The 17,068-nt window shown below is 38.1% G+C and overlaps 1 protein-coding gene and 1 long non-coding RNA gene across 3 annotated transcripts; one reads left to right on the top strand and one right to left on the bottom strand.

Moving 5' to 3' along the window:
* Window positions 1–2,935: 2,935 nt before the first annotated feature.
* Window positions 2,936–4,557, bottom strand: LOC142505679 (uncharacterized). Its single transcript, XR_012804470.1, has 2 exons — window positions 4,453–4,557; window positions 2,936–3,910 (listed from the first exon to the last, which is right to left on the bottom strand). It is a non-coding gene; the product is annotated as an uncharacterized LOC142505679 (long non-coding RNA).
* Window positions 4,558–7,337: 2,780 nt separating this feature from the next.
* LOC142505808 (uncharacterized) lies at window positions 7,338–11,586 on the top strand. Of its 2 annotated transcripts, none has more exons than XM_075618915.1 (5): window positions 7,338–7,489; window positions 9,711–9,928; window positions 10,520–10,744; window positions 10,930–11,081; window positions 11,294–11,586. In XM_075618915.1, exons 1-5 carry the CDS (start codon window positions 7,418–7,420, stop codon window positions 11,482–11,484), a joined length of 858 nt encoding a protein of 285 aa, XP_075475030.1. In that variant the 5' UTR covers window positions 7,338–7,417; the 3' UTR covers window positions 11,485–11,586. The 2 variants fall into 2 exon arrangements, with proteins under 2 accessions (XP_075475030.1, XP_075475029.1); XM_075618914.1 differs by having other exon boundaries at window positions 10,511–10,744.
* The last annotated feature ends 5,482 nt before the right edge of the window (window positions 11,587–17,068 follow it).

Here is a 17,068-nt window from a genome sequence, read left to right as displayed (position 1 = left end):
ATAATTAGAATAATTATTGAGTTGTAAATTAAAATAATTATTTATGCTAAATAAATTCAAGAAGAGTGTTAAAAATATGCATTTTAGAATATCGGAGAATTTAACAATATAAAATACATATTGAGTTTAAATAACACACGAGTTCTTAAAACACGTAAAATCCGGATAAAATGGACTCAATTTATTAAATTTTGTGGTCAATTATTACACATATACACAACTTATCTTACGCATGAGAGAGGGAAGAAAGGAATCGAGAGAAGGAAAGAAAGAACCCAATTCCCATCACTTTCAACACCTTCATATTGGAGAAGCCATAACTTTCCCGTCCGGCGTCGAAATCACGAACGGTTTGAGGGCTTGTCTTCCTTACATCAATAGCTTCATTTTGAACCATGAATCGCTACTTTTGATGCCCGTTTCAGCCCCAATCGAACCCTGTTTAGTGGCTACTCCTGTTCAAGTTTCTTGTTCGTTTTTAGGTGAGCTATTGCTTGGTTTTTCTTGGTTCTTTGGAGTATATTGAGCAAGGATTTGAAGCTTAACTTTTACCTTGTTGTTCCTGCGTTTTCCAGCTAGTTTTCAGTTCGATTTTTGGTCGTGAATAGTGTCTTCCGGCGTCATCTCCGGCGAGCATCTTGAAACCGATAGCGAGTAGTTAAACTCCGATCTTGGTAATTTTTTGCTAATTCCAGCCTTTGTTTGATATATTTATAGGCTGTCCGAGGTTGGGTTTTTACCCGTTTTGATTTAAATTATTTTCGTTGTTCGAATAGCGGTCTATTAACGTATTTATTGGATAATTGTTGTAAGTTCAGTCATTGGAATTATTCGAGGTATAATTTGGCGATCCTATTAATTATGTCGAATTGTTGTGTTATATTGAAAGATGTTATAGTATGGTTGTTATTGTTGGAATTAATCTAAGGATTATCGAGTTGATAATGGTTGGAATGTAAATAATGATGAGTTGTGGAATTATTCGGCTTATTTTATTATTTTAGGCTAAGAGAGTTCAGTTGATCATTCTTGAAGATCATTTTCGTGGTATAGGTATGTTACAGCTCGGTAACATACGACGGTAAAACATAAATTATGTTTAGCTGCCATTCTGTGTTACATTGATCGTGTTTATGACTTGTTGACTGTGGTAATTTGTTAAATGCCTTCGTTGTTATATATGTTTATTATTGTGACATATTATTGGCATTTAGCATAGGGCATACTGTTATGACATTCATGTTGAGCCCTATCGTTCTTGTTAGCCCATTGTTGATATCTGTTGTTTATCTCGGGATCATAGTGTGGCTGATAGGCCTATACACATGAGACCGTAGATGTGATTGAACAATCCCGTGGTTATTGCAGCCTTTTGAGGTGAGCGCTGGAGTTTTGTCATCTAGTTCGTTCTGTTGTGCCATCCTGTTATATCGTATCAGCTGTATGGAGGCCGAGTCAGGGGTGTTATTTCAGCACAGCTTGGCATACCTCGCATACTTGGCAGGGCGGTTTAGCTGCATGACGATGTAGCTCCCCTGTGTTGTTGCTCGAGCATTATTCCAGTTGTTTTCGTACCGTTTGTTGGCTCCTGTTATCCCGATTATTCGTTGATCCTTTCATGCGTTGCATATTACATTTTATTGTACGATTATGCATGATTTATGATTATTGTTGTTATTGTTGAACTGTTTCATACCAGAATCCTAACCTCAGTTGTTTACTGGAGGGCTGCTGTGGTTGCTTTTGGGCACCATGGTAGATCTCCCGAGTCGTTTTGCAGCATCGGGCTGGGGTTCCGCCAGTGGAGCTCGGGATTGAGGTTGGATTGCTTGGTTCTGTTCAGTGGAGTCTCCCAGTTAGTCTATATGTATGTCTTGAGTTGTTTCAGTCTTGTATTGTAGTTTATTTGCCGGGGAGATGTCCCGTGTATCTGTAGTAGTATTTGGTTGTTTGTGATGTTCTGAGTCGACTATGTGATATTTATGATCTGGTGAGTATTTGGTAAGTTTTAATTTCTGCTTAGTCCTGGCCAGTGCGGCTATAGGTTATTTAACTTCGATTTTTGTTTTATTGACTCTAGTTGGAGTATATTTTGATATAAACTGCTGCTTGAGTTTTCGAGATGTCCTACTTACGGGGAGGTCATGCCGAAATTTTTCTAGGCCCTGAGGTCCGTTTTAAAGCATTTTAAACCTTTTTCCGCTGCAGCTTTAAATTAAACCGTTATTGTTTGATCATTAATTGTCATTAGAGTAAATGAGCCTCACATCTTGGCATGTGAGGCCCGGGGCCGAAGAGGGCGGGGGGTGATCGCCGGTGCCATCAGTTGCACGGACAATGAGCGGCTCCTGGAAGGCTTCTAGGTGGAGGGAACATGAATGAACCGACCCACACGGGAATGAGAGGGATTCCGAGACTGTTCAATGTAATGGACTGTACAAATGAAGAGGGCTTAAAAGATTTGATTTGTACTACACATATCACGAAGGTGCATCTTCTTTTCGGTAGCTCATCACATAAGAACTCCAAAGTTAAGCGTGCTTGACTTGGGGCAATTTTGGGATGGGGGACCTCCTGGGAAGTTTCCCAGGGTGTGTGTGAGTGAGCACATAAGCACGCTGGAAAGACACGTCTTGATACAGTGAGGACAGTCGTCGAATCTGGGGCGTGATACCAAGATGTGAGGCACATTTACTCTAATGACAATTAATGATCAAACAATAACGGTTTGATTTAAAGCTGCAGCGGAAAAAGGTTTAAAATGCTTTAAAACGGACCTCAGGGCCTAGAAAAATTTCGGCATGACCTCCCCATAAGTAGGACATCCCGAAAACTCAAGCAGCAGTTTATATCAAAATATACTCCAACTAGAGTCAATAAAACAAAAATCAAAGTTAAATAACATATAGCCACACTGGCCAGGACTAAGCAGAAATTAAAACTTACCAAATACTCACCAGATCATAAATATCACAGAGTCGACTCAGAACATCACAAAACAACCAAATACTACTACAGATACACGGGGCATCTCCCCAGCAAATAAACTACAATACAAGACTGAAACAACTCAAGACATACATATAGACTAACTGGGAGACTCCACTGAACAGAACCAAGCAATCCAACCTCAATCCCGAGCTCCACTGGCGGAACCCCGGCCTGATGCTGCAAAACGACTCGGGAGATCTACCATGGTGCCCAAAAGCAACCAAAGCAGCCCCCCAGTAAACAACTGAGGTTAGGATTCTGGTATTAAACAGTTCAACGATAACAACAATAATCATAAATCATGCATAATCATATAATAAAATGTAATATGCAATGCATGAAAGGCTCAACGAATAATCGGGATAACAGGAGCCAACAAACGGTATGATAACAACTGGAATATACTCGAGCAACAACACAGGGGAGCTACATCGTCATGCAGCTAAACCGCCCTGCCAAGTATGCGAGGTATGCCAAGCTGTGCTGAAATAACACCCCTGACTCGGCCTCCATACAGCTGATACGATATAACAGGATGGCACAACAGAACGAACTAGATGACAAAACTCCAGCGCTCACCTCAAAAGGCTGCAATAACCACGGGATTGTTCAATCACATCTACGGTCTCATGTGTATAGGCCTATCAGCCACACTATGATCCCGAGATAAACAACAGTGCCAGATAACAACGGATATCAACAATGGGCTAACAAGAACGATAGGGCTCAACATGAATGTCATAACAGTATGCCCTATGCTAAATGCCAATAATATGTCACAATAATAAACATTTATGACAACGAAGGCATTTAACAAATTACCACAGTCAACAAGTCATAAACACGATCAATGTAACACAGAATGGCAGCTAAACATAATTTATGTTTTACCGTCGTATGTTACCGAGCTGTAACATACCTATACTAGGGCTGTAAACGAATCGAATCGAATCGAATTTTATGAAATTTTCAGTACTCGAGCTCGAATTCGAATAAACATATTCGAAGCTCGATTCGAAACTCGAACTTTTATTATTTTCGATTCGAACTCGATTCGAACTGAGGCTCGAGTTCGAATTCGATTCGAACTCAAATAATACTATATATATTATATATTACAATATTATATATAATATATTTTATATATATATATATATATACTTAATAATATTATATATATATATATATTCGAACATTATATATATATATATACTTAATAATATTATAAATAATATTATATATATACTTAATAATATTTTATTTATTTTTTAAATATAATGCTAAAGTTCGCGAACAGTTTGCGAACAATCGAACAATAAAATTTTAGCTCGAATTCGATTTGAAAAATATTCGAACATGTTCGATTTCGGCTCGAATTCGATAATTTCGAATTCGAACCAAATATTATTCGAACCGGCTCGAAAAGTTCGTGAACGTGTTCGATTCGTTTATACCCCTAACCTATACCACGAAAATGATCTTCAAGAATGATCAACTGAACTCTCTTAGCCTAAAATAATAAAATAAGCCGAATAATTCCACAACTCATCATTATTTGCATTCCAACCATTATCAACTCGATAATCCTTAGATTAATTCCAACAATAACAACCATACTATAAATATATCAAACAAAGGCTGGAATTAGCAAAAATTTACCAAGATCGGAGTTTAACTACTCGCTATCGGTTTCAAGGTGATGCTCGCCGGAGATGATGCCGGAAAACACTATTCACGACCAAAAACCGAACTGAAAACTAGCTGAAAAACGCAGGAACAACAAGGTAAAAGTTAAGCTTCAAATCCTTGCTAAATATACTCCAAAGAACCAAGAAAAACCAAGCAATAGCTCACCTAAAAACGAACAAAAAACTTGAACAGGAGCAGCCACGAAACAGGGTTCGATTGGGGCTGAAACGGGCATCAAAAGTAGCGATTCATGGTTCAAAATGAAGCTATTGATGTAAGGAAGACAAGCCCTCAAACCGTTCGTGATTTCGACGCCGAACGGGAAAGTTATGGCTTCTCCAATATGAAAGTGTTGAAAGTGACGGGAATTGGGTTCTTTCTTTCCTTCTCTCGATTCCTTTCTTCCCTCTCTCATGCGTAAGATAAGTTGTGTATATGTGTAATAATTGACCACAACATTTAATAAATTGAGTCCATTTTATCCGGATTTTACGTATTTTAAGAACTCGTGTGTTATTTAAACTATATATGTATTTTATATCGTTAAATTCTCCGATATTCTAAAATGCATATTTTTAACACACTTCTTGAATTTATTTAGCATAAATAATTATTTTATTTACAACTCAATAATTATTCTAATTATGCTCATTTTGCCGAAACTGCTCAGTAGGAGAATTCTGTCCGAAAATCTGTTGAGTAGCAGTGTATTCTTGAAAATTCTGGGATTAATCTACTGAGATTTGGAAGATGGTTTCTTCTAGAAAAAGTTAGATATTCGAGTTATCTTTCATTTCTAATTGGCGGATATTGATTTGAGTTAATATTGAGCGAGATACGAATTTTATGCTCTTTTGTGCCAAATTGAACATTGGTATGGAATGTAGTTCATGATCGGTTTATTGTTGCTTTGTTTAGGCCAAGGGTCTTGAAGTGAAGTTGTTATTGGATTTTCAAGTTGGTATAGGTATGTTACAGCTCGGTAACATACGACGGTAAAACATAAATTAAGTTTAATGGTCATTCTGTGTTACATTGATCGGGTGTATGACTTGTTGGCTTTTGGAAATTGTTAAATGCCTTCGTTGTGATCTATGTTTATTATTGTGACATATTATTGGCATTTAGCATCGGGCATACTGTTATGACATTCATGTTGAGCCCTACCGTTCTTGTTAGCCCATTGTTGATATCCGTTGTTATCTGGCACTGTTGTTTATCTCGAGATCATTGTGTGGCTGATATGCCTATACACATGAGACCGTAGATGTGATTGAACAATCCCGTGGTTAGTGCAGCCTTTTGAGGTGAGCGCTGGGATTGTGTCATCTAGTTCATTTTGTTGTGCCATCCTGTTTTATCGTATCAGCTGTATGGAGGCCGAGTCAGGGGTGTTATTCAGCACAGCTTGGCATACCTCGCATACTTGGCAGGGCGGTTTAGCTGCATGACGATGTAGCTCCCCTGTGTTGTTGCTCGAGCATTATTCCAGTTGTTATCGTACCGTTTGTTGGCTCCTGTTATCCCAGTTATTCGTTGATCCTTTCATGCATTGCATATTACATTTTATTATATTTTGAGATAAAGAAATTGATGGTGAATAGAGTTTAAATGATAGGGGATATCTATGTAATTTGATATGATAAAAAGACTATTTTGGTAAATTAATTTAAATTAAGACTAAAATTGATTATAGTAATGATGTAAAGTCTATTTAAGAAAATCTCCATTACAATAATTATTCTATATGATGATACTCCATAATGAAATATGAGGACTTAAAATACTAACTATCTTATTATTACTAACAGTTTTTCTAACTAATAATAATTCATAAAACTAAATCAGCGGCTACTGAATTTAAGATGATTAAAGAGAGATGTTATAGATGCCCTAAATAATAATACTTTAGGACATGTTACATTAACAAAAAAATGCTTATAAGATTGTCTCACATATCTATTTTGCCAGATAAATATTCGAACCGACTTATGAAAAATATTATTTTTTGTTTCAAAAATATTACTTTTCACTGATGATATGAATCGGATCGACTCGTCTCACATATATAGATCCATAAAAATATCTTACAAAAAATATACTCTTACTTTAATGGAACACTATTAAGAATTAGGCTGTATATTGATCAATATCTTTTTTTGTTTTTTTTAATATAATATATCTATATCTATGTTATTTATTAAGTGTGGGGTTTTAGAAGATTTTATATGAAATTACCTGCGTCAAATTACCAGGGTCATGATGGTTAAAATGAGAAACAAATATTAAAAATACAAAAATAAAATACGATAGATTGTCTTGATGAATTTATTATTTTACATAAATATATAATATGGATAAAAATACAGATTAGCTGCATGCAGCATCCTTTAATGTACTTAATTTTTATTTTAAAGTCTAAATTTTATTTTTTCTTTATTTTATGTTTAAAACTGTTGGTTATTTATAAAAAATTAAAATAAATAATTTTAATATATCAACTATTACTTAATATTATTAAAAACAATTTAAAAAAATCGGTGTTTTTTGTTTTTTTTAAATCATAGTATTGAGTTTATAATATATGTAATTTCGTGTAGGTGCTGGAATTGCATGTGTGGCAAACTTCTATTGGCTGTAACACATAGCCACGAAGAAAGCCAAATAATAATAGCAAATTAATAAAAGAATAATTAAGCACACAGCTCGTCGACGAATCCACAGAGCGGGGTTTGCAATGGCGGAAGGGCATGAATCCCAGTCTTCCGATCAATCTTCTTCTCGAGACTCCGCCGATAAGAAAACCCAGGTGAGGTTATTCATCCTTTCTAAGCTGTAATTGTCTTTTATACATCTTGGTGTGTGTTTTTCTGTATAAAGGTTGTCGGTGGATGCATTTGTTGTGCTCCGGTGAGGATTTTCTGGACATACGTCGTGTTTTTGCTCATTTTTTCCTGGTTTCGTGTGCTTGATTCGTGAAGTTTTGTCAAAATGTTTGATTATTTTTTCCTTTTACGAGACCATAATTGTGGGTTTGTTTCAATGATTTGACTGCTTTGTTACATTGTATTTTCAAATGATTGAGGTTGTAGGAAGCCAGGAGGATGGTACATATACGAGAACGAAGTAAAAAAGTGTGTGCAGTGGGATGTTTAAATATCCATACTTTAAAAAGCCTGTTGCACGCTGATAATGTCTGCTTGAAGTCTTAGATGGCCAAGGAATCCATGAAATTTAGTTTTGAGTTGATATGAACATATTTCAACGGGGAAAGCAAAAATCTAAATTTGAAAGGACCAAAAAAACTTGTTTAGCTGATCAAATATACGTTTTAGTTCTTGTATGTTTTATTGTGGTTATCATGGAAATTTCGTGTATAAGATATTCTAATGATTTTGTTATAAGTACGACTTCCCGTTGAACTGTTGAAGATCTCAAATTGTTGCAGAAAAAGGATGTACTTACCATTGAGTGAAATCAATCATAACTGTTATCTTGTTGAGTGAAACTAATGTGCCCAGCTGCATTGTGAATCTTGGATAATGCAAGAAAATGTTCAAACCTGCTCTTGGTTTTAAACCTACAAAACAACACACAAGACTTTATCCCACTAAGTGTGTACTGTGTAGGCTATATGGATCTTTCTACGACATTGTGCCTTATCTCATATTATTCTCATCTTTATTTGGATAGCGAATATCATGCTTAATCGTTATTATCCAAATTTTTTGTAGTCTTCCTCTTCGTCTATTAATATCGGTATCTCATAACTGGAGCCTACATTGGCCGCTTTTGTACGTGTCCATACTATGCCAAGCGTGTCTCCCTCGATTTTTCTTCACTAGGCATAACCCCAACTTTTTCTCTTATATATTTGTTTCGTAGTCTATCTATTATTATATTGTCCCTACATCTACCTCGGCATCTTAATCTGTCACTCTAATCTTCATGTGTTTGCTTTACTGTCCAAATTCAGATCCATATAACATAGCACACATACCGCTATTCTGTAAAAACTTCCCTTTGAGTTTCAGGGGTACCTTACGACAAATATCAAACGCACTACTCTACTTCGACCATCCTATTTGTATTAAATATGATAAATTTCTTTAACGCCCCATCTTTCTGTAAAATAATCCTGGATACTTAAAGGTCTCCCTCGCCGTTGATTCGACATCTCCATTATTGTATTGCTCAGGGTTTTAAACCTAAAGAGTATGAAATTTAAGGAGGTTGATGCTGGGGTAATTAAGATGGGTGATTTACGTAATAGGGCAAGTATAACTACTCTTCTCGTTTTAGACTTTTCTATTCTATGAGTTAAGTTTCAAATAACAAAAATGTTGATGGGTAAGGATTGTGATTGCTTTTCGAACGGATTTTTATAAATAATATGGAATTTTTACTTTCATTCGAACTTTGGTCTATTTGACTTTTGTAGTAGTATCCTTCACCTTTGGAAGAGTAGTTGTAAGACCTCTCGTAGATGCAATTTCTTAATGAGTTTTGAACTTCCTCCTCTATTGAATCAAAGAACTTCTAAATAAATAATTATGAAGTTGATGGCTTTCGGTATGGATAGGCAGGGATAAAAGAGTGCTGGAAAGCTTAATGAACAAGAGAAATCATTATCAAGTATTCAAGTGATACTGGCTGTTGTATGCACAATAAAATATCAGATCAATTCTAATCAAAAGAAGTATTCCAGACAATGTGAAACATGCTTTTCATTTCTTGAATCCTCAATGGACCTAGAAATGAGTTCAAGAGCTGTAATAGTTATTTCAAGCTAGATTTTAATTTACTGTGTTACTTTTTCCAGTCATGGATATCCACGTGTCATTTTGTGTTCACAATCAAGAAGCAATCTGTGATTACACCCTTGAATGCAGAAGCTGGATATTATTTTTTGAGTGCCTGAATATAATACAACTCAAATAGTTTTCTCCAGTCAAGACTAAAAACTGCACTTCACGTGTGCGTCTTCCTTAATATCCAACTTTTGGTTTAATCCCCTGTCACTGTCACAGGTACCAACCGTTGGTGCGATAAAATCTCAAAATGGTAATGTTCCATTGTTTCCAATAATGTACCCTTCACTAGTCCCCGGATTATTCCCTCCTCAGCAGGACCAGGAGCAGATGAATCGTGGGCCTGGCCTATATGCTGTCCCCGTTCTTCCATTTATGCAACCTATCACTGGGTTTCCTTCCAACACTCTCATCCCCTTTACCTACAATATACCTACGTGAGTATCTCATTTTTTGCATTACTCATATTATGCTGCATAATTTTCTATCCTTACAAACAAAAGAATTGATGCGGCATAATCTGGTAATTGTATTATTGTTTATGATTTTTACTAGGTTTGACATTTATTTTCTTACTGTGATGGAGCAGTCTCCTAATGCTTTACCAGATCAGGAGACTTGAAGTTAGGCATATTATAAAATCCCTTTATTCTTGACCCATTGTAGGAGAAATATGAGAAGGAAAAGTTAAGCTTAGCACGTAATGGACTTTTGTGCATCAGTAGTCTACATCTTATATCCATTGTCTAGAATATCTATGATATCACTTTTAACCTAGTAAAACATGCCACTACATGGAATAAGCACTATTCGGACAGTTGCTTTGAGAGTGTTATGATTTGCGTGCACATTCCGTTGACCTTCCTCTGACACTGTCCAAGTGTCAAATTGAGTCTTTGGGCTGCTTTGTTTAGCTCTAACTTGTTTGTATGACCTGAATATCAATTAGTAACAATATTTAGTTAGAGAAGTGGACTCAATTTTTTCCCTTTCTTTTGTGTTGACAATGCCTGTATCAGGGAACGTAGTTTGCCAGAGACCAGAGGGATAGGCAGAGAGCAGGTACAAGCTGTGGAGCAACAGCAACAAGAGGCTGGACCTCAAAGACAAGTTGTTGTTCGGAGGTTTCAAATTGCCATCCACATTGATGTATTGCTAATTTTGAAGCTGGCTGCAGTTATTTTCTTGTTTAACCAAGATGGATCTAAACAAAGACTTACTCTCCTTGTGTTTTTGGCTTCACTTGTTTACCTGTAAGTAGTTGAGAGTAATTTATGGTACTCCTTAATTTATCCACGATCTATCTAGTTTTTGCTCTCTACTTTACTTTGAATTTGTGCTCTTTATATGTGCTTGTATATCCACCCGTCACATGCTTATTCATCAGCATCTAGTTTTACAACTTGAGAGTTTTCTTTTGCTTTCTTCGATAATGCAGTTACCAAACTGGAGCCCTTGCACCAGTGATTCGGTGGCTTTCTCAAGGAATGAGAAGGGCAGCTGCACCTCCCCAGCCACCCAGGGCAGGTGTGCAGGCAGACAATATACCCGCTGGTGAAGCACTTGGAAATGAAAATGCTGGCATGGCAGGTAAACTACCCTACCCTCCATTGTTAAATTTAATTTCCCAGCCTTTTCTCAAGTCCCAAAAAAGCATATGATGCAAGATTTCTATTTGAAAATGGGTTCGTTTCTGTCGATTCTGATAAAATTTGATTATTGGGTGCTGCATACGTTCCGGAAATATTATGCAAGGGATTTGCAGTTTTAGTTTCAAACAATGTGATATTTTTTCGTGGCAGAGGAGCAACTTGAGGGTGAGGATGGGAATCAACGTGCCAACGATGGTAATATGGGTATCGAGAATGAGAATGCAGCAGAAGCTGGGCAAGGCGAAGTTGCTAACCGTTGGTGGGTGATTGTAAAGGAAATACAAATGATTGTGTTTGGTTTTATTACTTCACTTCTCCCTGGCTTTCACAATGTAGATTAGGCTGTCAAGTATGGAAAGCCAAAATGTTGGTCTTTCAACTTTGTTTGCTGCAATCGGAAAATGAAGAAGGTTTAATACAAAAAAGTTTTTGTTTGCACAATATTTCGATTTGCGGACGTCCCAAGTGCAAATATGCACCAATTCGTGTAAAAATGATAACAATCTAATTTCTAAGAATCACGACATTTATGGACAATAAATTTGACCATTCGTTATAGTCTCTTAAACTAATACAACATCAAAAAGAAAAAAAAAAAAAGACAATAGAAATTGATGAAATAAACTCTCAATATGATTGTATATCAACAAATCAATAGGAAATCACAAAAACATTAAAAATATAATAAAATAGTGCTAAAATATGTACGAATATGTTAAAATATGACTGGAAAGACGTGAAAAAAGCTTGACTAAATTTATGAGAATTCTGCAGGGAGTTGCCTGGAGTTGTGCGAGAGATTGTTGTGTCTCCTTATGTGTTGGCCAATTCCTCTTTTTTCTTCACTGCGCGGTGCGGTTTCTTCCACTTCCCCCCCCCATGACTCACGATCTTCTCCCATTTTCTCCCACGATTTCCTTCTCTTTCCACGATTTCATTGCTTGGATGTTATCTGCTTATTTAAATACATCTTGTTTTTCTCTATTAATTTAAATTTTTGGGGTTAGACAATTAATTGGGTCCAATTTAATTTTTGGTGCAAACAAATGCCCCCACAAACATTGGCCCATTGGGCCAAAATGCTTGCATATTATCTCATTCCAACTCTTTCATTTGTAGTGGCCCATAAATGTTTCTCTGTGAATTGGGCTTGCAGTGGTGGAACGAGCAACTCAAGTCCATTTTCCCTTGGACTTTAAATTTCTTATATCGTCTTTTGGGATTCCCTCCCCCACACTTCAAATCCAAAACGCTCATGTTCCCTCTCTACTTCCTTCTCGCTGCCCTCGTCCGATTACTCTCCGCTGACACTGTGGAAGCCTGCTGCTCCGCCAGTCCTACATCTCAACTGCGGCGGCTCTCAGGCTCTTTCCAGCCGTTCTTTGTTGTTGATTGTTCTCTACTGCTGCCCAAAGTCATTGTATGGCTCACGATACCCCTCCGACGCATCCCTCTGAATCCAGTGCTGCGGGCGCCATTTCTGCCCAAGCCACCATTTCTATGCCGCTGCCCATTGCGTTTTCCGGGTCCGCTACTGGTCTCAATCCCTTCCTCCAAGCAGATCCTTCGTCCCTTGTTTCTTGCACTACGCCGGTCGTGCCAACTCATAAGTTATTTTGATCACTATTCTGCCTTCATGGTGTTTGCGAATTCTCCCAAACAAGAATATATTAAAATTTTGTTGTTGTCATTCTCGGCTAGACCGATGCCCCAACTGTCATGGCTCCCTGGTTCACCACTGCCTCTATCGGAATCTGCTCTCCGTCTCCTTTCGTTGTTGCTTTTGGATTTCCAACTGGGGTCCAATTGGATTTTAGTTTTCTCTTCCCAGCAAGAGCGAACACTACTCCCTTCTCGAGCCATGGTTTTGCGACTACCATGGCCAAACAAGATTTCCCTTCGGTTGCTTCTGCTTCTTCTACATCTATTGGTAATCTCTCCCCATTTTTCTCCAGTACTATGTGATGCTATTCGATTTCTTGTTGTCTAGATTGGAGTAGGCTCTTTATTTCTTTCTGCTTTGTATGATTAACCTTGAGGCACTTTGACTCTCCTAGAGAGATTTGAGGGAATGACGACTGGTTTTGCCACAATATTGATCATTGTCATGTTACTCTATGTTATTTTCATGTTGGCTCCTTGTAGATGTTTAAATGACATTGTCCTTTGTTTCTTTGCTAGTAATAGAGTTCATGTGGGGAGTTGGGTGGTTTTGTGTTCCCCATCGACAAACAACTGTTCAAGCCATGTGTTGGCATAACTCCCCGCTAGATCACTGGCTCCCTTGTTGAATGAACGTGCATATGACCATGAATTGGCAGCCAAAAGGTAACTCTAATATTTTCTTTGTGTGTTGCACATCACTTGGGTCACATTCCCCCTACCCAAGCAGCCATTTGCATGCATTGCATTTCAGTTGGAACCTTTTCCTGCAAACATGTCTACTTATCGTTCTTGTATGTGGTGGCTCCGCTCTCTATCTGTTGACTGCTGGTTTGTCATTCTGATTGTTGGATGTTGTGGAGGATTGGAGATGAGTTGAATGTGATGTTGGATGTTGGTAGTTTATTCTGAGTTAATCCAAACAACTCCCTTCTTACATTGCTTGTAATATAAATTGCCTTGCCCAATTCCCCACGTTCAAAATCTCTTTTCAAAAAGTTAGAAACCCAGCTCTCGACATGCTATTATTCAAATCATAAATTAACTCACAAAAGTGGCCGTGGAGCCCACTTTTGCTATCATATTTTACAGTACTCAAACAAGGATAACCGAAAAGAAACATATGCTAAAATGGTCATAAGGCCAACTACCTGCTGAATAAAAGTTCATCTGCTCTCTTTACTCACTCCCTCAACAAGCTGATAAAATCTTGCTTAATCCTTTTTTCTAGCAATGTGCTCACATATACCAGCTTAGGATCATCAAGCTCCCCTAAGTTGATATCTTCTAACTGGTCTTTAACTCATGTTGGCCATCTTCCAGTTGAGATGGCGCCATTAATAACTCGTCAACTTGAAGCTCATCTTCCTCATACTCCTCTTCGAACTCATCTTCATAAACTACTTCCGTCCCATTGGAATTCCACTGTTCCTCATCGCATACTCTATCCAGAAACTGTTGCACACAGACTTTCCACACTGAGGCTGCAACCACCTCTTTCTCCTTTTGGTTGTAATCAATAACCGATCTCCTCGATCATTGGCTGATTTATCAGCCTATATGGCCCGATGACACTATGTTTAAGTATCTGGTTCAACACTAAACTTGGGGTTGGGGACTGCATGTAAACTGGACTCCATTTTCTATCCTCGCCACAGACTTTGATGGGCCCGAAATCTCTGTTATAGTATCTGGCCTCCACCGTGTTGGCATGAGCTTGGAAAGGCTGTGCATCGGCTTCCACAATCTCCATGTCATCTCCTTTACAAAATAAAAGGAACCAGTGCATTGAGGATGAGATGCACTTATTTGCATGTATCCAATCTCTGCCTAACAAAGTTTTGAAGTTGGAAGATGAGTTCACAATGAAAAATGCGAACATAGACGACATACTTCTCCACAGTAACATCAGGTGGGAAAACCTCAATGGTCTTGTTGGTTTCCCCTGTAAACGCAACAACATAAACTTATGTGGGGATTAGGTCCTCTTCACTTTTGCCCAAATTTTTCAACATCCTCACTGGCAAGACATTCATTGTCGAGCCATTGTCGATTAACACTTTGGACACTAGCTTGCCATTCACATGAGCCTTGATGTATAAAGGCCTTATGTGATTAGTCATAACAGCTGTTGGCTTTTCCAAAATCACCTGCTTAGGCTTGTTAGAGTGATCTTCTATGACGATAACTCCTGAACCTCCTTCGGGGAGTTTGCTGCCAATCTTTACCTCTCAACTGCTACTTTTAACACTGACTACCCGCACTCTTCCTCGACAATTTTTAACCTTTCTGATAGTATCACCACTATTGTGGCACAGTCCACTGAGATGTGGAACTTCCCTACACAGAAACCGAATGTTATCCTTTCTTGATTCTCATCATCACTCAGCAAATCACCGTCTTCGTCTACCAGCTCATCTTCAGTGGTGGACTTACCAAACTTTGACATACTTCCCGCTTGTGATTTGATGACTGGCATACCACGTATGAGTTCATTGTCCACCTTAGAAAGTTCGCCCTTTTTTTGCAGCGGCTCTTTCCCTCGAGCCTTATTTTCTGGGTTCGAGTTGGTGGCCTAGGGAATTTTCTGTGTTGGGCCACTCTCCATTCGTCGGTGAATTCTTTTCTGACAGGACGTGTAAATCTGGGTCGAACTTCCCTGGCCTCTACGGTCTTTCTCACCGGAGCTTCATTCACATGCCGATTTTTATCATGATAGAGTGACTTTTTCCCTGATTTCTATCTTTTGTGGTTCGACTTCGTACACGTTTCTCCTGTCCGAGTAACTCTGGTGCTGATTTTGAGACGACTCCCCTCTATACCATTGATTCCCAAGCACTGGTTTCTCGAAGAGATGTTGGTTCCTCGGCCTAAAGGCCGCGGATTCACCAACACTTCTGGGGAAACGTGCTAAAATGTTCTTAGTTGATCGGTACTATACCTTCCAGTGGCTTCAAACAGTTGACCCTTCGGGATCCAACATTTATTAATTATTCGGTCTTCCACTGCTGAAGGATTGTTTGCTGGGCACCTTGAGGTCCTTCAAACAAAATATTTTCCAAGAGCTGCAATAGCTCGTGTTATAAGAATGTTAACACCGATGAATTAAATCGAGTTTGGTTTAAATACCAAGCGGAAAAAACTCGAAGTAATCCTTCGTGAAGAAAGCTGTTATATTTGAAAGCATTTTAACTTATGTAAACTGAATAACTGAAAAATCAAAGGGTCAATTTTCGGATGTATCAGTTCAATTATGGTAAGAACTGAACTGATAACACCTCGAACTAATCAAATCAGTTTGAAAACAACAGTTAATCAGTTAAGTACATAAGATATGTTTATGGATGTTTCGGAGACTTCAAATGCTCCTACATCACTCCTTCTACCACCTCGAGTAGGATTCACTAGAAAACTTTGATCTATACAACACTTTGTACAAACCCACTCAGCGTAGGACTTACACTACTACCTAATCTAAACTGCTAACCTAGAATGAAGGCAGCACCTTTCAGCCAACACTTATTTAACATCTGTGTGTCAAAGACTACATACACAAGTTTAATATCTTTGTGTAAGACTATATTTGAGTGGTGGTATGTGTGCGTGTGTGAGAATTGAACAAGGAATGCACCACGAAGGTGTTCTCACACACTGGGGGAATTAAACTTCTAAACTAACCTGATATGACTTGAGTATTCCCTCTGGGCTGATTGCTTCTTGAAAGCTGATAAGCAAATAAGCGTGCCTTTTTTCTTTGTTTCCTCACACACTCTTATATGTTCGTATATTTGCTGATGGTCTTGAACTTGTATTTATAGAGGCATTGAGATCGTACTCCAAGACTCATCACATGTGATCGTTGCAGCTTGAATGTGTTCCTTGATATATGTGTCTCGACTTTTCTGACATGCCTCCAGGAATCTCTCAGCTTTAATTTGTTGCAACGTCCATTATTGTACCTTTGATCGTACAGATGCTTTTGTATCTTTGTGTGTAGCTGGAATCAATTTGGATAAGCTTGTCTTGATCTGCAACTGATTGATTCCTAATGGATGTTCCTAACTGGTCGCCTGAACTGATCTTCAGTTGGGCTAGTGAAATCAGTTGAATCGTTAGTTGAACTGATTTCACTCTTTCAATTGAACTGGTCATCTGAGTTCTTCATCAGCTGGCCGGGATTCTGAAGTTCTTCAGCTGAACCACCTATCAGCTGGACAATCAGTTGAACTGTTCTTTGATAAATCGGTTGAGCTGATTCAGTTT

Source organism: Primulina tabacum, chromosome 10 (assembly GCF_025594145.1).
Source record: "Primulina tabacum isolate GXHZ01 chromosome 10, ASM2559414v2, whole genome shotgun sequence".
NCBI classification, from domain to species: domain Eukaryota; kingdom Viridiplantae; phylum Streptophyta; class Magnoliopsida; order Lamiales; family Gesneriaceae; genus Primulina; species Primulina tabacum.
This window is presented reverse-complemented; position numbering and strand designations above follow the sequence as displayed.